Source organism: Melospiza georgiana, chromosome 3 (assembly GCF_028018845.1).
Source record: "Melospiza georgiana isolate bMelGeo1 chromosome 3, bMelGeo1.pri, whole genome shotgun sequence".
NCBI lineage: Eukaryota > Metazoa > Chordata > Aves > Passeriformes > Passerellidae > Melospiza > Melospiza georgiana.
In genome coordinates, this window is record NC_080432.1 from 70,437,273 (window position 1) to 70,463,357 (window position 26,085).

Here is a 26,085-nt window from a genome sequence, read left to right on the forward strand (position 1 = left end):
CTTCAAGAGTTCACATCTGAAGAGCTTAAGAAATCAAAGCCCAAGCTGCAACACAGAATTTCTGTTGTCAGGGAAGAACTGTACAAATCTCTTGGCTGGCTTAATGACCAAAGTGGATATATATGGAAAATATGCAGGATGGTATTTGTGCTCAGTGGATCCCTCTGACCAGACAGGTGGGTGATGTGTGCTTTATCAGAGCTGCTCCTGCTCAGGAAGGCAACGCCTTGAGATGATTTCATCTCCCAGAATCAGACTCCAGAAGTAGAAGCTTCAGAAACCACCCTGCCACCTAACTATGCTTAATAGCTCTCATCTCCCTTTAAGGCACTGGGAGAAAAAACAAACCAAACCAAAACTCTTAGGATGCAACACATCCCTTCTGCATGTGCAAGCTTACAAAAAAACCATAAAGACAATTTTAAAATGACATGCAGCTTGGCTTGTCTGAGAGTGCAGCAAATGGACAGGACAAATGCCACCCCAGGAAGTAGCTGTGTTACTTGGAATAGCCTCAGCACACCCTGGGGATGCCAGAAGGACCCCGTGCAGAGCTGGGGGTCTCCAGATGCCTGTGGGGAGCTCCCCGGTTTATCTGCCAGAGAGCAGGATGGGAGCAGGAGTTCACTGTCAGCAACTGCTTCACTTTGGCAAGTATGAGTCAAGCTTTCCCTGGAAAGAATTTTGGAAGGTTTAAGCTTACGCTCCCTATAACCACATTTGTACATTATCTTCTTATGGAGGAGAAATATGTACATCTAACTATTATGTAGTTATGTATTTATACAAAGAAATAAATGGGTACAGAATTTTATAATATGTAGAAGCATTGTCACTATTTGTGGTACCTATAGATAGCTATTTTCTTTTCTTTACTAGGGACTAACTTCAGGGTGAGGCTATTTTTTAATTCACTGTTTTATATCTTTGATGCAACATTTATACTTTTGTGACACATGTATTTCCTTGACGATAAAAAATATGAAAACACAAACCAAAGGTGTTTCCTTCCTTTTTTTTCCATCCCATGTATTTAATGCTATCAGATGTAACTAATAAAACTGCACAGGCATATAAGATATGTACTGTGAGATTCTTCTTTGGTTTGTAGCATCAAATTGGTAATAGGTTCAGACAACTCATAGAAAATAAAAAGTATTCTCATTTCTTCATATCTTAGAAGCAGAACATCTTGAAAATGATGACCTTAAAAGAAAATGTCATTGAAGAGCTTAAAAAAAATTAAAATACAGGTGTCCAGTTACAGTTAAGGTTGGAATTTTCAACATGTATTTCAGAGGTGGGTATGTCTATTGTCAGACATAGCAAACAAACTATCGAACATATAGAAACAGGGTAACAGACAGTCAGCTGGGCTTCTTGGCAATGACTACTAATTTATACCAATTTAAAATGGATGATCGTATTTATTTTGCTTCCTTACGAATGATTGTAGCTTTAATATTGCACTTGGAATCTTGTATTTCTGACGTGCATGCTGCTTTCCAGGAGAGGGCAGTCCGTACCCAGGATCAGTTGCTTTCCATCACACTTTTAATCCAAGGAATGTAGTTGGAGACTCGAACATAAACACCAGGTTTCATGGGCTGGGCACAGCCAAGGCCCCAAGAGGTGACTCCATGTTGGACAAATTTATCTTGGTCCAGACACACTAGAGGTCCTCCACTGTCCCCCTAAAGAGCAAAAGAACAGGTTGATTCCTTCTTGGACAGACCCTTCCCACAGGAGGCACAGAAACAGAAGTACCTCCTACACGCAAAGTACACAGGAGTTTTAGGGAACACTGGAATTCCAGCAAGGCAAGAGTTTTCCATGCATTTTGTTGAACACTTTTATAATAAAAGCTCTCTTCATGTCACCCAGGCACTACATTTATTTTTCAAGTAAGGGGATTTATTGAAAAAGAATCTGATTGTTAAACTGTAAATTTCTGTGCTTCCTCCCTCAGTCTCTTCTCTGAGGTCTCCGTGGGTTTCTGTTATTACTAGATGATCCTGTGGCACTGATACTTGGAAGTTCATAGTTCCTTTGGCCCTTGTTTTGCCTGCATGGCACTGCATCCTTCCTTGACTGCTAACTGAGATGCTGTTAACTGAGCTAGCTTGGACATTGGAGGTAATCTGGTTGAGGCTAGCAAGGGGGCCTGGGGAAAGAAAATCAGACCTTTTGTCATTCTAAGTTGGCTTCCACACACCTGACTTGTGCAGCTGTGTGTTCTGGAGTTCAGACTTATCTGAAAAATTTCCCTACTTCGCAGCAGCAGACAAGGGAGCAAGGAAAGAGAAGAATCCATGGGCATTTCACTGCTCAGATGCACGTGGTGTGGTAACACCCCAAGGATAATTCTGGGCCTCTAAAGCCCAAAAAAGCAATGCCCTATTTGGTCTGAATGTGCTTACAAGTGACTCTCATGCTGACAGACTTTCTCACCTGGCAGGTATCTGTGCCTCCATGAATATTCCCAGCACAGAGCTCATGCTTTTTAACTCTACCGTTCAAGAATTCAGGGCGGTTGCATATTTTATTCTCAATTACAGGAAAGCCAGTTTCCTTTAAGTAGCCCTCACCAGGAGTACCTTTGGAAATGAAAAGAGATGAAAAAAGAATGAATGACAAAGGTAATTATCGTATTCACAACACACAAATATCAGGATATGGATAAGCAGTAAAATCAGCATAGTGTGCGCTGTGCATACACTTCCCAGGCCCAATATGAAGATATACCAAAATCAGCAGGCATTATCATCAATATTATGGTACTTACCACCTTCTACCACCCACCAGTGACCTTCCTGCTCTCACAGTACATCCATGTGGATCCAGTACCCACAGATACTTGTGGGAGCCATTCCCAAGCCATTTTATTTCTCTATATCTGAATTTTGTGTGGAAGAAATTAGGTAGGAAGCAAACAGTAGAAAAAGGCATGGTGGGAAAGGAGGCAGAGAAGGTACCAATGCACTTCTGAACCAAGATAGAGTGAGAGGTTTTGAAAATGAGGGGTTTATTTTTGTGAGATGTGAACCAGCCTGGTTGGGAGGAAGAATCACTCAAGAGAATAAGAAAAGTCACATTTATGTGATTAAGAAATAACCTAAATCTAGAAAACTTTCCATCCAATTGGGCAAAAGCCCACTTTGGGGAAAAGCATACGGACTGAGAGAGAAGTGACTCCTTAGCTCTGCTTCTTCTCTTGTAGCATCTATTTAGAGGGTTTCAGTTTACATGGCACTGGATGAATTAGGAGAATCAGCGTCAGAGAGACAGTGGGAAGTCTGGCAGCACCTGATGAATTTTGATGAAACAAGTTTTTCATCAATAGCTTGCGTGGGGCACAAGAGAGGGCACACTTTTTTACAAGTATATACCAGTCTGCAAACATGGAGCTTTTAAATGTGTCAGTGCTGTCTCACCTCTTGTGTCTCCCCAGCCCGTCACATAGCACTCCTCTCTTCCTCCTAACACGGAGTTTTCTTTTGGTAAACAAACTGGGATTACATGATTATTAATGACTGCTGGTCTGGAATGAACAAAGAGGAACAATCATTAGCACAATTATACTTCATACTAGGTTCTAATTCAGGTTTCTAAAAAGATTTTATACACATTTAGTCTTTTATCATTTAAATCCTTAGTTTTGTTTGAGTTTTTTTTTTCTAACATGCAAAATTGCTTTTTAGGCTCTAAATCCACAGAAAGTGATACACAAAAGAGAAAAGTCTGAAATGGATAAGGATATAAAAAGAGCCAACAATAATCCAGGAGAATGCTTTGAATTAGGCTAATGCATAGCAAATAGAACCAAATTAGAAATAATTTAGTGGTATTTGTAAAAAATATATATATATTATATATATATAGGTATAATTTAGTGGCATTTGACACCTAGGTGTTAGATTGCTCTTTCTGCATCCAGTCTGATTTGAAATCACTTTCTGTCAGGACACTGAGCACACAGCAGAACTTAAGTCCATCTGGCTTGCCATCTGACTTGCCTTTGGGTGCAGCAAAAGCTCATTTAGAAGACCACATTTTTAATCTGACCCTGTATCTGTTTCAGACATGCACTGCAACCACAGCACTGAAAGCCCAAGCAGCACACATTCACATCTGCTGGCAGCTGCATGGACAAATTCCTTTTGATTGCACAGTTCCACAGAGGGCATTTCCAAGGAATGAAAACAGATGCAAGAAGGGCCATGCTGGGCATTACATCAAACTCTTTGCCTGCCCACTGGCGAGCCCTGCTGGAAGAGGAAATCTCCCCACCATAGCATGGAAACACCATGGACTGGCATCATGCTAATGTTGCAGGTTTCAATCATCATTACCTTATCAAGCATGTAGAAACACAGACTAAAATCTCCTCTAAGCATTACCTCCCGCTATTCTGCTGCCACTGCCTCACCTTGCAGCAGCTGACTCCCAGTGCATTTCCAGCCTGGCTAACTGTCCCCAGCCCTCCTCCCCTCCCAAAGACAGCCTTTCCCTTTCTGTAACCCCAGAGCCTCTGCAAGGAAAGAAAGAGGGGGTCTCAAATCACCAATTGAACACAAAGTACGCAAAAACACTCATTTCTACAACACCAGCAACCACTTTGTCCAGAACAAAGGAGTGCTTCAGGGAAGAAGGTACCTGCTCAGTTTGAGCAGAGCAATATCTGCTCTGCGTGGCTCCTTGAACAACTTCTCTACATCACGGATTTGTACTGACGGCTCAGTTGCCATTTCTCTGTGTAATCCAAGGTACACTTTATATGCAGCTGGTCGTGAGGACCTATTGGAAATGATTGCACATGGTGAGCTGATGAATACACAACCAGAACAGAGACCACTTTCAATGTTACTGAGCGCCTTGCTCTGTCAAAGCCAGATAGCCAGCTTTGGAGTAAACTCAATCCCTTATAATGGCACATGAAATCAAATTGGCAGGAGTTTTCACTGTCACTCTGCTTTACAGTCAAAATTCAGTTTTAATGAATGACAAATAGACTTGGCTCAATTCTTGACTGCTTGCAAGCTGTTTGCAACCAGCTTGGGTTAGTTATCAGGTCTCTTGTTTCTCCTGGTTTTTTCTATCTTGTGTAAGAAGTTGCTGGTGGAGACTATAACAGATACTTACTTTTCTAAGCAGTGGGCAGCAGTAAGAACCCATTGAGGATCTATCAGAGTTCCCCCACAGAAATGCAAGCCATAACTGTAATAGAGCAAAATGTCATGAAAAGGGCGGTGGTTTAAGATGGGGAAGTTAATCCTACTGTAATTTATCAGGTAATATTTCCAACATGTCTGCCTTTACAAGCTAAAGACATTACTCCACAATTTCATTAAGAAATGTTTTGCTTTCCTAGAATAATGCTTCTTACAATGACAGTAAGAGTCTGTGGACATTTTTAGGAGGCCTTGCATGAAAACACCTAGATCTTCATTCTTAGTCAGTGTTTCTATTACTGGAAAAACCCCTGTGTGCAGTGAGGTTCACTATTTTAGAGATTTTGACTTTTTATAGCTCTAATCACAGTCATAAAGCTCTGCAACTGGCTTGATTACCAGTTTTATTAATAATTTTGCCAGTAGGAGCAAATGTTTACATGGAAGGACTGATCAAGAAGTCTACTAGCCATACTGTTGCTTTTATTCGTTGGAAACTGATTCTGTTATAGAATATAGTGACAGATTTAGAGTCATTCTGCCTTCTACTGAAAATGTTCTTGAAATTAACAATTAACAATTGATTCGTCACAAAATAGAGTGTTCTTGGTTGTCCAAATGACCTTCTTTAAGAATAGCACACACAGTGTTTAGCCTTGAGCTATGTTTAAATTGAAATCAAGTTTAGAATGCCTGAACCACTTACTGTAAGACTGTATGAGAGGCCAGGTTTCTTTGCATGTAAAGTCCAACGTAATGGGGAATAACCATACCTGGTACGGAGGCTGATCTGCCAGGGCCAGGAGTGTGGGTGTGAAATACACCCTGCAACAATCCTTTGAGCACACAGTTTTGGTCTGAACTTGGATTTCCCACATTCATACTGAGGAGGAGCTTCAGAAAAGAAAACAATATCACTGTTAGGAACTTAAGTGATTTGCTGTATATTCACTATGAACTCGGTGAACTAGAAGGTGAACCTTTTACATTTGTCACTTCAGCTTCTGATTCTCTTCAAGGAATTCTATACCATGCATCACATATATTTTGTTAGGTTACCTTCATCTGGAACACCTAAAAATGCCTAGTAAATTTTTCTTTTTCACATACAGTTCTCAGTGGCCAGCAAATTACACACAAGTAGCTCTACAGTCAGACAGAAAAAAACCCAACCAAACAAACCCAAAACAAAAACAGAAGAGGAAGGAGAAGAAAAGAGAGAGAAAAAAGAAATAAAGCCTTCCATCATTTTTAAATGGTCTCTTATGGACAACAGCAGTTTAAACATCAGAAGCTGATGTTTTAAACAGATGTTTTAAGCTAGTCTTGCAAAATTCTAAGGCTGTCTTTGAGGAACAAAATTTTGTCAACTCTTATTTCAGGATCATTTGGCAGTTCAGATTTCTCTATTAAAAAAGTAGTTCTTATTTGGCCTTGGTGAACTGAGTCTTATCAACAGAGAATTTAGAATTTTGTCAGCAAAAAGAGCTAACTAAAGAAATTAAAAGCAAATGCCATATTTCCTCTGTTTTTTAGATTACCTTCTCAACAAAAAAACCAGTACTAATTTAAAGAAGAAATGGATCATCAAAATACAATACAATAGTGATGTGAAACTGTCTTGTGAAAATGTGATTTTTTTTTTCCTTAAGAATCTCAGCACAACACGTTCACTGCAGTAACACTTTCACAGGTCCAGTGTGTTTACAACAACAATTTTCTTTTTCTTGTTTGCTCCGCTTTTGGGTTTTGATCTGAGCACATTTTCTTCTGCTCACTGCTGAGGGGATAAAGCAGCAAGAAAAGTCACCCTTCTTTTGAGAGCTACCTCTCTTCCTAGCATAGCTTTTGTTGTTGATAGACATGAAAGGACTGGAAACCAAAATGTTATAAAACTTTATCATTGTACACTTTGCCGCACCACCTCATTCAGAGCTTGATTACTAGTAACAAAGACAAAGGGCATTTGGTTAAACATTTAGGGTCAGATGCATTTTGCAGACACCAGATATGGTACAATATCAGAGGAGGGACAATCTGGTTGTCATCCAGAACAGAACCAGAGCCACGTGAGAGGGAGTGCAAAGATTTTGCTGGTATAAGAGTGTGCCTTGTTCAGCAAGGCCACGCACAGAGTTATGCCAGGAGATTGGGCTGGGGCAGGGGAAATTTCTGCTGGAACTGCCTATTTTGAAGCACATGACAAAACTCCATAAGCTTCAGTGGCCTCCATATCTTGTGGTGCATTTGGAGCTTTCAAGGAAGACCAATCTTAGGTCTTCAGACAGAGACCCTAAGAACATGACTTCCCAAGAGCCTTAATTTCTTATCTATATCTGTTTCACTTAGATCAGTCTTTCACTAAACACCAAGTACTCTCCAGCTGTTATAAAAAGGTACAGGAAAGGGAGACAGTAGTCTTTAAGGGGAAGGGAGACACTAGTCTTTAAAGGAATAATTACGGCACTTGGGAATGTCACAGTACTCCCAGGCTTTTCTCGGGTCTGTTGTGTAGCACCAAGGTCCATTCACATCTCCATCAGGATTCCTGCAATACTGTAACAAAGAATAAAGGCACCAGCTATTAACCAGGGAATAAAAAGGCCAACCAATTAAAGCTTTAAAATAAAATAAAATAAAATAAAATAAAATTGGGAAATATTTTTTAATTTTCATTCTTATAAGTGACTTCCCATTCCTTTTGTCAAATATTATTTCATTTTTCCATTTGCTCTAGAGTTTGGAAAAGGATAATAAAAATCAAACTTCCTCAACTGTCTTCAGACATTAAACTTCACTAGGGCAACCTTGGATCCCTGAGATCTCAAAAATTGGGAGATCTTGACTTCGATGAAGCTTTCTAAAGCACAGAAAATATTTACTCCTGCGGACCTGCAGTTAATAGGAGCAGTAGGATCAGTCCTGAGGTCTTTCCACATCCACTCTGGCTGCATGACTCAGAGACAGGAGAGTGTTGTGTAAGCTGTTCTTGCTCAACCTGTGATGAGGCAGGGCTGCAGTGCTCCCCCTCATGCAGGTGCTGAATCACTCTCTGGGCTTTCCCTGGGCATACTGACTGATCCCTGCCCAGCACACACACCTCACACAACTGCATGCTACCAGCTATCTTTTCCAGCTCCCTTCCCTATCCTGAAACATATCCCATGTCTTAGAGAAAATATATGCTACCAAGAGCCCCTGACAAGTGCAAGAACCAAGAATTTATGACAGGCAGCTTTTAAGAGACAGTTTCCCCAATCTGGAATTCAATACAGGGTATGTGATGCCATCAAAGAATTGACTCAAGCAAGTTCTAAAGTCATCTACCTGGTAAAAAAATAGTTCAAGCTGTCAGCATCAAATAAGCTCTTTGTATCACATGCAAAGCTTGTCACAAATCAGGCAAATACTGTAAATGGGATGTTACAAGGCTAAAGAGCTGCTGATGAGTACATTTTTTAGGACTAGGAAGATAGAGGTTAGAAAGGGTGACTGCCTTCCAGGGTGGTCAGGTACAGGTATCACCCTGAATAAAGGGCTGTGGCAGAGGCTGGAGGGCTGAAGGGGAATTACTGGGGCATGGGGGGCTACAATCCATCTGCTACACATCTCAAGGAACCTGCACTGAACATTGGATCCATCACATCTCCTGTCCCAGGTACTACTGAAACCTATGAGCCCAGGTGTTCTTTCTGTCAGAGGAGACAGAGGCCCTGCCCACAGACCAGCTCTGGCTGGTCCTCAGTACTGAGGAGAAGCAAGGGCCCATCTGAAGCCCCTTGGATGTGCTGCAGAAGCATTCAGTGGAGCTTCTGGGCATCTCTGTGTCCCACAGTGACCACACTGGTCATGGCAGCAAGAACTATCATGATCAGGTTTTTGGATTGAACTGAGGAAAAGAAATTAACAAGGACTTGTCGCCAAATGCTTGCTGAGGGACCCTAAAAAAGATAAGCAAAGCTCAATGACAACAAGTATTAAATGAACAGTTGTTTACATTTTTTTCCAGGCCCGCTCTTGGATGAGTTGTGGGAGTGAAATAGTCGTGGCTATGAGGTCTCTGAGAGCTCCACTCCTGACAAGTTCTGCCCCTTGCAGTTTTTGCCACTGTGCCACGGTAGTCTACACCATTTTCAATAATGCACTCTGTGAAAAATGAAGGAAAGGAAATGGTTGTTAGCTGTGAGCTATTGGGCCACATCCTTGATGGTGAGGAAGCAGAGATAAATTTGAGGAAATACCACTACAATTTACACATCCTACATATTATGTAGATGAGGAAATAAGGGCTACATAGTGTCAAGGATGACTAACAATGATATTTTAATTTCCTTGCATCTTAACAATTTTCTTCATGATCACGAAAGTCATAAATAAAAGAAGCTTACATTTAGTAATCCTTCAAGACTCCAGAAATCAGGTCTACAAATACCATGCACTCATAAAGTATTTCCCTTGCAGGCACTGATATCTGTCCAATGCCACATTTTACAGTAGGTAAAACACAGTAACACGTATTCAGCCAAAATTATTAACCTTCTAACCAGTGAAACATGTCATAGCAAAAACAAATTAAAAAAAGAAAGCTGCAGAACTCTAACCATCTACTGCATAACAGAGTTGCATCTGAACTGAATCAAAAAAAGCCAGCTGTCCTCTGATGGTAAGTGGAACTCTAGAATTGTGAAAGCATGGCACAGGAAAAGACTTTTTGGAGCAGGTGCCAGCAAAATGCCATCACTGCTCCATTTTCTGTTATTACTAGTTGCCCTCCCACAGTAGAGCCATCTGCTTCCTCATGTTTCCAATATTGCCAGATGTAGCAGGTAAAAGATGTGGTATTAGCCTAAAAACTAATGCAGAAACCCTGCTATAAAATACTAACTACAAAAGTGCTCAGAAAATTAAGAGCGTGGATACAATACTGTATTAAATTCTGTATTTATTTAGAGTTTCCTGCATTTCATTTCTTATTAAATTCTTGAAAGTGCTTCCATAAAAACCAGCTTCCTGGTTATGAGCACTTCTGGGGAAGCTGAAAGTATTCTCACCAGGGTTTTTTTCCTCTGCTGTCTGAGGAGGCTTAGGTACAGTCTGTAGCCCCTGGTCGTCACACTTCTTCAGGTCACAGTACTCCCACCTCACGCTGGGGTCGGTGGTGTAGCACCATGGACGGCTGTCGGCATCTGGGTTTCTGCAGTAATTTTGGCTCAGGCCCCTGCAAATGCAAACATATTATATTCCTACCCATGCCATTGTCCTGGGGAGAGCTCACAAGAACACTTTAGAAAGCAGATCTGCTTCTAAATCTGGAGTTAGCATATACCATTTATCATGTACATTCTGTCATGGCCAATTAAAATCGTTTTTACAGCAGAAAGAAATCAGGACACATACATTAAATATTTAAATATGCAAATACTTATTCAGTGATTAACACTTAAAGTAGAATATAATTAAAAAATCCAGATAAGTAAATGCATACATGTATAGCAAAGACATAATTTATTTTTTTCAAATATGGCAATAGTTTTAAAAAAGGAATAGTTTTTTGCATTTTGGAAAAAATAAGTGATAAATATTAGGAATAAGAAAACAATCTATCCCTTCTTCAAAGTTTTAATGACTTGCAGACTAGGAAGCAAAGACTTAAACTCGTGAATAAATTAATGCATAGAAACAGTTCATTTCAGCATAAGGGAAAATTTATTATAACTATTAATTACCTTAGAAGCAATGTAGAAACACACAGTTAATTAGTCTAAAGTATAATAGTGGCACCTGCGGTTTCTTTCAAGATGAAGTTAATAAAAATGTTTCCATGATAAAAGAAGAAGAAGAGGAAGGGATTATTTTTATCCAGTACACTCCCTTCCCAGCTTTATAATCACTGTTGTGCAACGATGATGCACATCCAAACAAGTTCAATGGAACGACCACTGCCCAAGGAAAGCCGGCGATGGGAAGCACACGTACGCGTTGGGGTAGTTCTTGGCCGTTTTGTTGTGCCGGTGCGGCGACATCGAGCTCCAGGCCTGGCACTTCTTCCCCGAGCGAGTGAAAGAGGCTGTGCCACGGTAAGTGACCCCATTGCCCTGATAGCACTCCTCAGTAACTTCAGCCTGCTCAGGCACATCCACAGCTGCAGTGAATAACAGAAACCAATCTCTTGCATCTTAACTCTTTGACACTGATGCTTAAGCATAGAAAGACAACAGAAAACAAGAAGCCAGAGTATTTCACTGATCACCACAGCATGCTCTCTGTAACAGAATCCTTCTCAGACAGTAGATCAAAATGAAGATCTCAAAAGATGCTTGCAAAAATTTAATGATATTCTAGATTAAAATCACTTGTACTTAATTTTACTGTCACACATGGGGATTTATTTCAGATAACAAGCCAAATAGTTAATATACGAATCAAAATTTTTTCAGGATGGGGGCTGCCTGTGTCTTTGCCATGCAATCTTAGGTTTTTGCTACACATTCAGTTTTTAAGGAGCTGGCATGTAAAGCTAACTAACTTTTCCATGGAGCATTTAAAAATACCCCCACTGGGCAAATTGAAAAGACTTCTTTTACTGCAAAATTTCCTGATCTGAGGCAGCAGCTGACTTAAAACCTTCTGCACTTGGCCGCCAGACTGAACACACCAGTGTGGGCTCCACATCACACCCAGAGCTCAACTAGACACGGCAATGCCAACAGTGACAGCAGCAATGCAACTGAGCAGAGTTACAGGAGATTTTTCAAAATGAACCACAATGACCCTTCACTTCCACTTGTTTCCTGTTCTTACCAGGGGCCTCTGGCTTGGCACTGTCACAGGAGGGGATGTTGCAATATTCCCACCGGGCAGTTGTGTTTGTGGTGTAACACCATGGCCTCTGCTCACCATCAGGATTTCTGCAGTAGTTTTCATCTAGGCCCCTAGAACAGAAAACTTGGCTGATAAAAGTCTCTCTTGGAAATCTAAAAGTTATGAACAAATGGAGAATCTCTTGCTGCCTAGTTTAATGTTGCATTTACTAATGCCATTTGTCACATGAATAATTGCAATTTGCTGGTGTTTTGGATGTGCTAAACCAGACACCTGCACAACTGATGAATGAATTAAGAGGCTGTAATACTTTGAAGTCAAGAGTAGCACAGCAGAGAGAATCTAGGGTGAAAGAATCTAGCTCCAAGTAAATATCATAGCTGTACCCTTCTTACTCCACATGGTTTCATCTGAGCAATACAGTACAAGGATGAAATGAGGAGGGAAAAAGTCAGCCAAGAAGAGCTTGAAAGTCAGAAGAGGAGACACCAGTATTCAAGAACAAAGAAATCAATAAAAAGAAATGTATGAAAAAATTGAAAATATGAGATCCAGCAGGTGATGAATGCTGGTGTAACTGAAGGACTTTGCAATACAGATGAAGAAAACTGAAGTAATTTTGAGACTTGGCATTTCTCATGGACACGGAGTGACAGAGGGGTTTCACTTACTGGCAGGGATAGTTTTCAGGAGTGCGAGCGTGTCTGTGGGGAGACTGAGAGCTCCAGTGCTGGCAGGTATTTCCTGATTCAGTAACAGATATTGTGCCTCGATAGTCTTCTCCTCTCCCTGACAGACACTGGCGTCCTGGGACAGGAGGTGGTGGGGGTGTTGCTGTGACAAAAAAAAGGAACTGAAATTAATCCGTGCCTTCTAGATATAGCAAAAAACTAAACCAACAAACCACTCTGATCTTTATAATCAAGTGGGCTTTTTAGATTTCTTGGCAGGTAAGTTCTAAATATCAAAATATTTGAAAAGTCCAAAAGGCAGATAAGAGATCTAAAGATATCTTTCTTGACTTTTCTTTCTCCCATTTTGAGTTCTTCACAAGCAGTCAGGCTGCCAGAAGGGCATTTGCATCTGCCTCTTTACAGCAGCCAGGATTCAAAAGTCAGGATATGAAAATTCTAGCAGCCTCATCAGAACAGATCTGGAAAGTGAGCAAGTGGTAATACTGTGAAGAAAACTGGGGTGAAAGTGTCTGGCCCATCAGTGATACAGACAGGTGTACATGTAAAATAGACGTACTCTGAGTGGTGAGAGACAGCAAGGATGAGGTCTAGTGAGAAATCCCAAGAAAAAGTATAATGGCAAGGACAGGCCTTTAGGGGAAAAGAAAACTGAAAAGGTGGAGAATTCATTTGAAGAGCAAAGCAAAAGCCAAAGTATTTTCAGGAAGAGTGAAACTCTTGGAATCAAAAGAGGAACAACAGAAGAAACAGCAGAAATGCCGGGTGTTTTGTGGAGAAAAGAAGAGAACCCCACAACTTTGTAAAAGTTGTAAAGCTGGTACGTTTATTACAGCACTGGACGCATGCGGAGATTGCTCTCCTCAAAAAAGGCATGCGTACCTCTGAGAACTTCAGGTCTCTTTTTATCTCTCTCTCAAATACATATGCATACAGTTTCACAATAGGTTCATACATATTCATTTTATGGGTTTTGTGTGACATTTACCACTAGTTCCTTTTTATCAGAAAGAATTCCGAGGTCAGGTTGACTTGCCCTTACAGCAGTCCCTGTCACTCTCTATCATCTTCTGTCTCCTCCCCTTTATCTCTGTCCTTCGCTGAAGTAACTTCACTGAGCTTAGGCCTTGCAGTCTGGCTAAATAATTATGGTTTCTAACCACAGACTCAACTCAAAAATGTACATTTCACCTAAATTAAAATGGATTTCTATCCTGGAAAATTTTCACTTTGCCTCATTGGTCATAGGAAAACACACCAAGGAAGGGAGATGTGCTCCAGACAAAACCATTAGAAATGCCTCTGACAGAAATGTCTAGATTCAATAAAGCTATCAGAAGTTCATTTTAAAGTGATTAATTTTTTTCTCTGAGATAATTCAGCTGTCTTTTATACTTTTCTTATCTTTGGGACCTCTTCTCTTTGTTTTAGATCCTCACACCACTCTGACGGGAAGAAGCCTAGAAGCCAGACTCACTGCAACGAGGAATGTCACAATATTCCCAGCGTTTAGTTGGACTGGTAGTGAAACACCAGGGCCGAGGTTCTCCATCAGGATTACGACAATAATTATTCTTCAGATCCTTCTCTGGAAAACTAAACCAGAAAAATAAGATTTTTAGGTTTTAAGATACACTACTAATAGCTGTAACAATTCTCCTGGCTGGTGCAGGGTGGTCTTCAGCCCACCGCTGGTGATAAAGAGCCCATCACAGAACCTGACTCACTTTTCTGGGAGGTATCCATGGGAGTGAGGTTCCTGGGAGTCCCAGCGCTGGCACTCAAGCCCAGACGTTGTTGTTGCAACCACACCATGGTAGTTTTCTCCACTGCAGTGCATGCACTCTACTGTAGGAGCAAGGCAGAGTAAGGACAAGAGAAACAGAAAACCTCTGATCAACTGGTCCAGAAACATTCCTCCTTGTCTCACACGAAGCACAAGAGCCTGATCAGAGCACAAGGCCGTAGTACAGTCATTTTTTGGCAAAGTAAAAGCTTAGTTTCCTTGGTAAGATTACTTTAACAATAAACTTGTTAAAGTCATTTTAGTTGTTGTATTATTCCATGAAAAAAAAACAACCTCAAACCAACACTACAGACTACAGGCTTTAAAAGAACCAAATTGAATCTATTAATATATAATTTAAAATCTGTGCTTTGCTACTGTCACATTTTATTGAGTTCTGCACTAGCAACTGTCATTTTGTTCAATTCTAATTTTATGATATATCAATACACCCATACGCCTTTTTTATCTACGGAAAAAAATACTTTGTGTTGGTGTTTTCAGGGTCTTTTGATATCTTCCTTGTTGATGTTGAAAATGTTTTGGAAAATTTCGTGTTGAACTAAATTCAAGTTTGAAACAAATGCTCAATTGAAAATAAAAGTGTCTGAATAACTTCACATTCTTCAACACATCTTGAAAAAATTGGAAAGAAGTCAGCATGTGTGTCCCGACCTTCACATTCAGGGATGTTACAGTAGTCAAATCTGGTATCGGGATCTGTTGTGTAACACCAGGGTCCCTTTACATCCTTGTCAGGATTTCTGCAGTAGTTTTCCTCCAGTCCTGCTTTGGGATATTTTTCAGGCGTGTAACTGGAACAGAATTAAATGGGATTACAGAATAAGGAAAGCGTCCCAATTATTCAGCTCAGGGCTCTAAAAACAAAATCTTTATCTGAGGACAATTTTGTAGATGTTGGTGCTTAGAGGGCCCTTACGAGTTAGTGTGTGCAATTGCTGAAGCATGAGAAGTGCTACAATGATAGACTTAAGAAATACAGTGCCTCTATGGCCAGTTATGCCCTTAACACTTGCATTTTCTTTGGCTATTGGTTTCCTGCTCAGGCAGGGTACCATTTGGCATGTAGGGAAGTGCCTCCTCTGGGATATGTTCCCTGGGAGACACAATGACAATGTATTTGCTGAAATGTGAGAGTCCTCTGTAACCTGAATGCTACAGCATACGAATAGAAGGTTACTAAATAAACCCAGTTAGGTGTTTTCAATTAAATACAAGAAATACTGCCTTGTTAATTGGGGATTCACTGAAAAAATGATGCACCTCTATCTCATCTGCCGCATGTTATACCTTTGGCCAAGAGAAGTTCTTGCTCTGGTGAGACTACTAAAAAATTCTGATTTCAGCAGAACCAGATGTTTCTCTGTCTAGTGTTTTGCTCATGTAAAGCCCATAAAATTTGAATGCAGCTGCCAAAACTGACAGTGTCTCTGTTGATGATGTAGCATCACTTAGAGGTCTCTGAGTAACAACTCAGATTAGAGAATTATCTTATGCTGGATAGGTACAGAAAATTATTTTATACGGAGATTTCTAACACCAAAAAAAATTGCTTACAAGACAAATTAGCACCTATGTGTGGCTTAACAAAATTTCAGAAAAACATATGAACAGATACGAAAAGACCTTACTTTGGTTTATGTGGGGTATTATCAGCCCACTTCTGGCACTTCACACCTTTCTGAGTTTTGGCTTCTGTTCCTCTGTAATCCACTCCATTTCCCTCCTTGCATTCTAGAAGATATACTGAAATGATATGTGCTTAATCAGTATCACAACATATCAATTGGATTCTAGCATACACAAAATCCATTTTCATGACAGCACACTTAAATATGCTTGATCATATTTTCACTTTCTTATGTTCTCAAAACTAGACATTTTACATTGTAAAAATCTGCTAGATAGCTGATGTCTAAGATGACTTGATTGGGACTGAAAAATGTATCTGAATGCAAAAGAATTTCTGCACCAGAATTCTAGAGAAATAAGTGTAACAAAACCCAGTTATTTTGGGAACACGCCATAGTAGATTTAAATAATAAAGTACACTTTAAATACATTTAAATAGATACTATAACAAAATAGAAAAACATTCTCTTTTTCTTACCTCCTATAAGATTATTATAGTCATGCACAGTAATTAAAATCAAATCTTTAAAGATGGTCACCTGAATTCAGCTGAAGACAAGACAGCTGCAGTTTAGGGACAGTCACTGTAAGGCAATGTGTCCTCTGGCTCAGAAAACTAAGTAGGAAACTCATTTACCATTTCCCTGGAGAAGCAATCTGTCTTTTAGGTTGTGACCTGGTTTGTCTAAGGGTCTTTAAGTAGTGTACAAACTGAATATTCAGTAGAGACGGAGTTCTGCAACAGTTTTTCCCAGCATCAAAGTTGTAACAAAGCTGACATACAAACAGAAGATTAACAGAAATCTGGAGAAATAATGCCATTTTACACAGACCTGTCTTGCCTACAGTGAAAAGAACTAATATTTGAATCCAAAATATGGTTCAGCTTTTCTGAGGGCTGATATTTTAGACCTGAATTTATAGATGCACCCTTAGGAATGCTTTTATTTCAATGTATACATAGAGGCAAGTTTACTCTAGAAACTTTAGCTGGAAGACATTTGGATCCCTCAAACAATTTTGCAATAAAATAACATTAAACCCCTCAATCACTGAACATTGAATCAGTCAAGTGCTGACTCTTCTTGTTTGTGTAAACTTTTGACCGTTTATATAACCTTCAGGGCTTTTCCTTTCTGATGACAAATTACTAACTTTGATCCCCAAACTCAACCCGTGTCCCTTGGGTTAACTCTTTCCAAACAGATATGTAGGTAACAATTCCCGAATGCAGCTTTAATTCTTGTTACTTTTACTGTAAGTCAGAAATTATTAACTTTCTCTTTTATAGCACATACTGTTAAAAAAATAACTTCTGAAACTGTCAGTTTTATAGTAATTGTCATCCTTTTTGTTGAACACAATGATAAATAGCAACTAGGTCCCATCAAGTAATTGCTTAGACTGAAAAAATTACTGCAGGTACAAGGCTGAGCAACACAGACAGCATCTGACACATAATCTGACACATACACACTAGGATGTGTATTTGATGTTTATGATAACAAAGGTCATCTTTTGGTTTCTGCAGGCAGAGGTGCAATTTTTGGAAATTTTGGTTTTGTCAAACAAGTTTTTCACACTTTTAGTGGCGTGTTTCTGTTATTTCAAGAAACTAAAACACATGTCTATGGCCCCAAAACATGTAACAAATCCTCAATGAGTATTGCAGTACCAGGTTCTAACTTCAGTAAATCCAAGGGATGTCTCAAAAATAAACCAAAATTGCAATCTAGCTCCTGATCACAGAAAGAAAAACCAATATGATTATTTACATATAACTTACTCATACAAACTCTTAGCTTTGTTACTCATTAATTGATTCACTCAGTTTTCCTTCTAAATAAGAGCTGCAGAAGACTTCTTAGTGTTACTTATTTGTGATGTATGGAAATTCCCACCTGCTTCTGTGTATAATGCAAGAAATAATGTTCTAAACATTAAATTACTTGCAGAAAAAAATGCAGCTGGCCAAAGGCTTCAGAAAATACCAGGTTGAAAAGGACCCTCAGTTGTCTTTGGTCCATAGCCCCAGAAAGAGCACATTCAGGTTCCAAGGTGAGTGAGACTGCTCAGGGCTGTGGCCAGCCAATATCTGCAAGGGTGAAGGCTCCACAGCCTCTCTGGGCAATGTGGCCCAGTACTCACACACCTTTCTGTGAAAAATTACCTCCTTATCTTCCTTATCAGGCCCTTATCCACAGTGCCTGAACAAAACCTCATTTGGATGTTCGGCTGCAATCTGGCTAAAGCTGTTGAACTACTGTCTAAAATCTCCTTGCAGCTGCTATAGACACAGCATTGTCTTAGCCCACAGGGAGGGATAAGCCATCAAGGTCAACAGAGAAGTAAAGATACATTTTTCTGAAGGTCATGGGTGTTTACTATCAAGTTATTGAGATTCTTGCCTTTTGCTTAGAAACTGGCCCATCAAAACCATTCCATGATTTTCAGCAGTTGAGAACCTGGTTCATTTTCTATTACCAAAGTTAAGTATTACTGTATTATTAAAATCAGTGAACAGCACAATGAAATTTATGTGACATAAAAAATAAACCACATTCCTTCTTCCTTGTATACAGCAAGAGCTCCATGCTTGACAATGAAATTGAAAAATAGTCTTAAAACACAATTGTTTCCTTGCATCTGGCATAAGGTGATAATTTTTGAAACAGGATAAAGAATTGGATAGCTACCATTCCTCAGAGACACATTTCCTATTTTCAGAAAGAATTAGAGACCATTTCTGTCAAATAATCCTCATCTATGACAAAAATATTCATAAAATTCACCACGTCAATTAATGACATAATAAAAATAATAATGGGATAAAAATGTCACCAATTAATTAACTGAAGAGTATGAACATCATACAACAATATACAAATACTATAAAAATAGATCATTTTTATCTGAACCACAGTTTAGTAACGCAAAAAAGATACAGACATACTTCTTTTTTCATAAAGAACTGCATTTGCTCTTCTGAATATCATTGCTGTTTTGGTGTTCTCACTCAATGTTAAACACTGCTGGTCTTTACTGGTAAATAAGAAGGCCCTGTCAAATTTAAGAGAAGAGAGCAATGTAAGAAACAAAACTGAATATATGCTTATTTTCCTGAAAACATTTTTGAGTATTCAGTTGTCATTTTATCAAACACTACAGTTCAGCGATATTTAAGATTGAGATTCAAATTTTTACATATTAAGAAAATATCAATATTTGGGACTGATATTTAAGACTGATATTTCTAATCACTGAGTATTACAGCTCACATTTTCAGTAGTGATTTTCACTTCTAAGTATTCATATCAAACCTAAGTTGAAAGGGAGCTACAAGAAGAAATTATAACAAGGGATTTATAACTTGCCAGAGGTTCAAGAGACCATGTCGAAGGGGATATATACACAAGGCACTTTCACCGAATTTAAAAAATATAAGCAGTCATTCAAGGAGTTAGACACTCCACAGCATGCAGTAGTTACCACAAGGAGCAGGTAAAACACAATCCAGGACCTTAAATTATCTTGTGGTAACTCTTCTGAGAGTAAGCACTCCATAAGTCATAGCCTTCTGTAAACTGCAAAACTGGAGCAGATGGTGTAGCCTCTAGAATAGCATCTAAGGAAACCTTCTGACAGGCCAAATAATTCCTACAGCTTGTTTTTGGGACCAAAAAGAAAAGAGCAATAGCAGCATGGCATTCAATGGGTAACAAGAAAGCTTAATTGGTTAAGCCAATTAAGCTGTCAGTAATGTTAAATTTGTAAGTAGGAAAGTAACTAAGGAGCATGGCTCAATCCACCTCTAAGGTGGGATAATAAATCTGAAGTATTGATCTGAACACATTGGTCTGAAGCATTAATGTGAGGATGCTGCAGTGCTGCCCTGGTCCTAAGCTCTGACTAACATTTATCTTTCTTCCCCCAGATCCTTCCTGCCAGACAGCACCTGTTCTTGCTTGATTGTAATAGATCTCATGTAATTAATTAAGGAGGCATTAACCTGATGTCATTCCAGTGCCAAGCGATGGCAGGCTTAGACCCCAGGGCAGAAGCTAAGGAATGATACTGTGTCTGAATATGCCTCAAAAGGGAACAGTAATTAACTGCCAACTGTAAATATATAATCTGAATATACAGACTTGCCCTCTCTGCCTTCCTCCCTAATATCCTGAACCACGTGCCACTGCAGCTCTGCCCTCTTTGTGGTTTTCAGAGTGAAGCTGGATCCAGGGGAATTGGTGGTATTTCATACAGTCAGCAGACCCCTGTCATCCTTCAGGCTTCCACCTTTTTAGAACAAGTCTCATTTTCTCATTGGAGTTAAAGCCCAAAGTTACAAAACACAGTTAAGAAGTCAGGACCACTGTATCCCTGCCTTGAATAAAAGCATTAAGTAGAACCAAGTACTTGAAACAGCACTGCAGGCACTCTGCTGAGTTCAGAAAGGCGTGCTGCAGAAGGGCTACACTGGAAGAGACAACGCCTCTGCCCTGTATGTGCAGACTGCCTCCCACCACAGCAATGGACATCCCTCCTCACTGCCCCAGTTTCCTGCTACACTGCTGGAGCTCAGTGGGCTGCAAGGCTTTGGCACAGGAGATCCAGCAGCCTCAGGCTCAGAGCAATGGACTCCTGTGGGGCAGAAACCTGAGCAAAGACCAACAATGAACAAAGGTTCATCAGCACCTTTCACGCTTTCTAGCCCCTTCAGCCTGGTTAATGCAAGTGCAGGGAGAGGACTTGGCTGAAAGGGTTTAGAGTCATAAAGGTCTAGGTGGCCATCTCCTTGTCAAAGTAAATAGCAGTTAGAGAAGTCCAAATTCTAGTAAAATTCTGAAAAATGGATTTATCTGCAAGATAGGCAATGCAATGAAAATAAGCAATCCTATCCTAAATTTACAAGAAATTAATTATGACTCTTTATTGCAGAAAGAGTGCAAGAGTCTTGATAAAACCATGCCAAGTTTGTTTGCAGCATGTCAAGTTGTGCATCGAGATATTGTAATTTTTTCAATAAAAGTTCAACATAACTTTCTTAAGTTCTCTATTTTTTCTGTCTTCATCTATATGTCCCAGGCATTCTGTTTGTTTACATTCTTTGTTTTTCCAGCAAACCTCAAACCCCCACAAAGTCATAAGAAAACCCCTGAAACTTCAGACTGCAGGTAAAAAAGGCATATTGTTCCACCACTTGCAATGAAAGATGTGTGGGGGAACCAGTGGAAATTACCTGCAAGCAAACTTTTCTTCATTTTCACATTTCTCTGCACATTCTTCATCACTATTTGCTCTATAAACTTGCTTCATTGGATTGAGCAACCAAGCTCCCTCTGTTTTCACATAGCGGTCTAGAACGCTTCCTTGCACTAAAATGAAAAAGAGAGAAAGGAGTGAAAATGGGAATGATGATTAATTTCAAACTCTCACATTAAATTCTTTGTCATCGAGTCATGTGACATCACCATTTAATTACTGGAATAGTTGGTTAATGGTGACAAAATATGGGTAAATCTAAAATGTCTTCCTGGTATGGCAAAAGGCAGCATTACTGAAAACCCAGTGTTAAGGCAGGACAGAGAAATGGCTTGAACAATGATAACACAAACCTATGGTATAAAGTAATGGCAGCACAAAAGATGACACAAGGAGAAAAAAGAGGGAAGGTGTTTCAGAAAGAAAATATTGGCCATGCATACTTTGGACAAAGCAGAGAAATGGGGCTCAAGAAAGGTGTGGAACAACATTTGTCCCATGCTGTCCATCTATCCTCATGGAATGACTTCAGATTTATCGGTAACCTCCTTACAAAGGCTCCTTTTAAAAGAAACAAACCATCCTCAGTCACTGAGGTTGTCAGATGTTCAGTTTGTCACTTTTGTAATAAACCTGTACTGAACTTACTTAATAATCAAGGTGGCAGTTGTTGCCCTCCATTGCAATGAATTAAGACAAGACACTAAACTGGTAAATAAATTCACCTAACAACCTCTGGGCTACAGCTGCATGTCAAATATATAGGATACTAAAAAGTACAGCTATGTTTAATGGTAAACTCAAAAATTGTTCAAGAACATTTCTTCTTGTAAAGGACTTTGGCATTTAGTATTTTCCTGTTACAGCTGTGCAATCTCAGAATTAGTGCACAGCACAGTGATTTTCATGACTTCCAGCTGCAGGGTCATGGAGTTGCATGAGTCCTATGATTTTTACAGTTTCTTTATCAGTGAGCATATGACTCTTCTGACAAACATCTGGCCCTGGGAGTTACCTGTTCTGTAGGGTTTCAACCCCAGACAGGCACCCTGGCCCCTGGTCACTGCAGGGCATCTCAGTCCTGCTCTGTGCTGCTGTGCCTGGCCTTACGCAATTGCCGAATCAAAGGCAGACAGGGGATGAACCAGACCATGGCTGGAATCTCAGGAATAACAGCCATGCTGCAGAGAGGAACTTCACTTTCTCTGCCCCCTGTCTGTCTCAGCCATGGCCCAATGCCAGCAGCATTGGGTTGTTCAGTGATGTCTTTCCAGCTGAGAAAGGCAACAGCTCCTCCCTTTCCCGAGTAACACTCTTTAGTGTGAAGTGGGCTCAGAAGTATCCTGCTACTAAATTCCTTCACTTGAGAGATAGCTCAGCCTGCAACTGGGCATTTTCTTAAAGATCATTTGGCATCTACAAGTTGAAGCTGGTAAAATAGGGATAAAAGCCAAATTATGCTTCCTCTCATGCGATTGCAAGAGCATACAAGTTACTGCAGGGGTTTTACTGCATTTAAAAACTCCTGGGAAGAGCTTGTCCCTAAGAGTTGGCAATTACCTTAACAGTATGCATGGGAAAAATGGATAGCTGCTGGAAAACAAAAGAATAAGTGAAAAAGAGTCCAATGGCATTTCCACTAGTTATTTCAAAACAAAAACATTGAGAATAAATGAGTTTTGAGACAAAACATTAAACTAGGTTAAGACAATATCATAGGGATGCTGCAATGCTCTCCACAAGGAAAAGAAAAACAAGCAAAGAATTCCTATTATGGTACAGCTTCCATGAAAACTTAGTTCAGTTCTTTTGCAACATTTTGCAACAACATTGCCACTATTAATACAACATTTTATTTTAGAAATATTGACAGGGTCATAATTGATTTGAGTCATAAAATTATTTTTCCCCTTGTTATATTTACATAGCAGGGGATTACTTGTAGGGAAAATAAAAAGGAAAATATGCAATCAATAAAAAGCAGTAAATTATCATGCTACCATTTGCATTATATCTATGATGTTTTACAGTCTCAGAAAGATGTATTACTATCTTATTCAGAAATGCAAATATTTACAACCATTTGTTAAAGAATTTGAAGAAAAAAGTATAATATTTCAGATAAAAGCCCAAATTGTATATTTTTCTCCCTTATATAAAATTCCTACTTAATTGAGGAAGGTATTTGACTTTACAAAGGCTGTTCTTTTGCAAAAACAAAGCTTAGAAACTAGAATTTAAACCAAGATAAAAATTAAGTAAGAGATTTTTTTTATGCTGGGGCATGTCTCCAATACTTCCAGCTAAAATCTACCTATATATTTTCCTAACTGTTACTTTTTCTTATGCTTTAAAACTGCATACGTAAAATGTTTGTCTATTTTACTGTATCTTTATATAAGCATTAGCACACTCACAACTATATTTTTTACTACAATCACAACATATTGTGTAGTTATATAGAGGCCTGCAAGAAGATGTGTGGTCTCAATCTCACAGTTCACTGGAGTTTAAAGATTCCAGGACGGAGAATATTCATATGTATGAAACCCATAGAAATATATCTAAGGAGCTCAATTCAGTTCTTGTGCGCTCCAAAATTTTTGTTCCACAACAATACCTTTTGTACCAAAAATATTGCAGAAACTAACAGTGATCAGATTTGGCCTCCATATCATATGGAATGAAAAATTCACTGTTAAGAATGTAGTTATGAAAAAGACCAAAACTGCAGTGTGTAGAACAAGCTTTCCTTTCCTGTACGATTCTGTTTTGCACAAGCATTAACAAACTTTAGAGCAATCAGAATAAGGATCACAGTGGCTGGAAATAACAGAAAAAAAATTTCCCCAAACCTAAGACAAAAGGCTGCTGAAACCAGAGGGAGCCTTGCCTTTGTGCAAGCCTTGGACAGGCTGCTCCCCAAGGGTGCCCCTGCTGGGAGCCATCAGTGCCCATGCAGACACCACGGCTGCTCCTCTTCTGGTGCCTGTAATGGGCACAGCCCGGGAGCAATGACAGCTCTCACTCTGCTCTGCAGCAGCTCTTGCTGCCCAGCAAGCCCCAAATCCACCATCGTCCAGGGGAGCTGTGACGCAGGGATTTGGGGACCTACCTTCATCACATGGAGCTTGCAAGGGTCTGGCCCCAGCCTCACCCAGGCAAGCAGAAGGCAAAGGACTCTTACCTGAGCTGAGAAAGAACAGGAGGAGAAAGGCAGCTTTGCTAATCCCCATTTTGGGCCAGCTTGGAGGGTGCTGGAAGTTGTGTGTGTCGGTGCTCAAAGTTTTATTGACTTGCACTGGAGTGAGGCAGCATCAAACAAACAGGGCAAGAGGATTAAGTTAATCATTCTCCCATGCTGCTCCCCCCTTGCCGTGGTGTGGCTGTTCAAACAACCTTGAATTGGATGGATTACCAAATCAGATTCAATCATTCCTACTGGATGCTATTAAATGCAAAGGCACTTTCTTGTTTTGCCGGATATATTTCATTCTCAAATGGTTAGGTCTTTCTCTACTAGAGAAAAGACAAGAATAATGTTGCTGGAAAGTATGGGAAAACATGTGTCCAGGCAGGATCTGAATTTCTCTTGACACTAGAGTCCCAATAGTAAATTCAGCCATGCATGCCTGTACTGATTTATAAGGAGCAACTTCTGTTTAATCTCATGGTAAGCATGATTATAATATTCAGATATTAACTCTGTAAAATAGTTTAATTTTACTTCTTTATTAAAGAATTCCTTTTCTGCTGTCTCCTTGAATTACACTTTTCTTTTTTTTTTTCTTCTATTTGGGAGTAGGACTTTATTTTGATTTCATTTAGATTTAAGAGGATACTCTAAACCTTAAACACTAGGTTTAAGAATCATAGATAGCAATTTAGTGTTCTTCCTTACCAGACATTTACCCTCACACTGCATGCACAAATTCACCCAGCGAGGGTGTCAGACTTTGCTCATCTGTGTGTTATCCTGATTTCAACATCAGCTCACTCTGTATTTCCCAAGCAGCCTTTACCTTGGAAAAGTTGCACTGCAGCACCATTTCATGGCTTCTCCAGCATGCTAACTCTCCGGTGTTGCTTCCAAACAACTTACTGAATCAAATGTGCTAGTGACTCACCAGAGGCAGTCACTAGCACATTTGATGAATGAATGAATAGGAGAATATTGGATGGGAAGAACAGACTTGAATGCACACTGCTGGATCAATCTTCTGCAATTGGAGGCCAAAAGTTTACAGAATCATGAGTTCCTTCTAAAAATTAATGAGGCTGTCCACTTCTACATCATCCTGCCTGCTTTAAGTAGAACTTACACTGTACTGAGGGTTTGGGATAAAGCTAGGAGTGCAGGAGTAAATATGTGAGAGAGGCATTCTAGAATGAGAAACACACACTAGCTTATATTTTACTGTTTATGTGAAAAATTTAAAGCTGATCCTGCTTGTGGTCCTATGCTGTTTTTCTCCTGTCAGGTAGTATAATACCATGCTATTTGGCTGTGTTCTGTCTTGAATCTGTTTTAATGCAACTTGTGAACAAGAGCAAAGAACGGGATATCTGCAGAGGCTTGGGATACCACTGATGTTAGTGCAGGGAAAAAAAGCAGATGGGCCAAGGAGTGGAGCTGATGGGAGCTGGACTCAGCTCAGGGAAACATTTGAAGGGTGACAGGGAGAATGGGTGGGATATA

The 26,085-nt window shown here is 39.7% G+C and overlaps 1 protein-coding gene across 2 annotated transcripts; it reads right to left on the bottom strand.

The window, feature by feature from the left end:
- Nucleotides 1-1,001: 1,001 nt before the first annotated feature.
- Nucleotides 1,002-24,683, bottom strand: LOC131081223 (plasminogen-like). 2 transcript variants are annotated; one of them, XM_058020176.1, is made up of 20 exons: nucleotides 24,574-24,683; nucleotides 21,364-21,499; nucleotides 19,078-19,184; nucleotides 16,124-16,238; nucleotides 15,147-15,286; nucleotides 14,413-14,533; nucleotides 14,163-14,281; nucleotides 12,665-12,827; nucleotides 11,973-12,103; nucleotides 11,148-11,313; nucleotides 10,223-10,389; nucleotides 9,823-9,846; nucleotides 9,169-9,317; nucleotides 7,634-7,727; nucleotides 5,945-6,065; nucleotides 5,143-5,217; nucleotides 4,657-4,797; nucleotides 3,435-3,541; nucleotides 2,452-2,597; nucleotides 1,002-1,694 (listed from the first exon to the last, which is right to left on the bottom strand). In XM_058020176.1, the coding sequence occupies exons 1-20, from the start codon at nucleotides 24,620-24,622 to the stop codon at nucleotides 1,533-1,535; spliced, it is 2,433 nt and encodes an 810-aa protein (XP_057876159.1). In that variant the 5' UTR covers nucleotides 24,623-24,683; the 3' UTR covers nucleotides 1,002-1,532. The 2 variants fall into 2 exon arrangements, with proteins under 2 accessions (XP_057876159.1, XP_057876160.1); XM_058020177.1 differs by lacking the exon at nucleotides 9,823-9,846.
- Nucleotides 24,684-26,085: the final 1,402 nt, after the last annotated feature.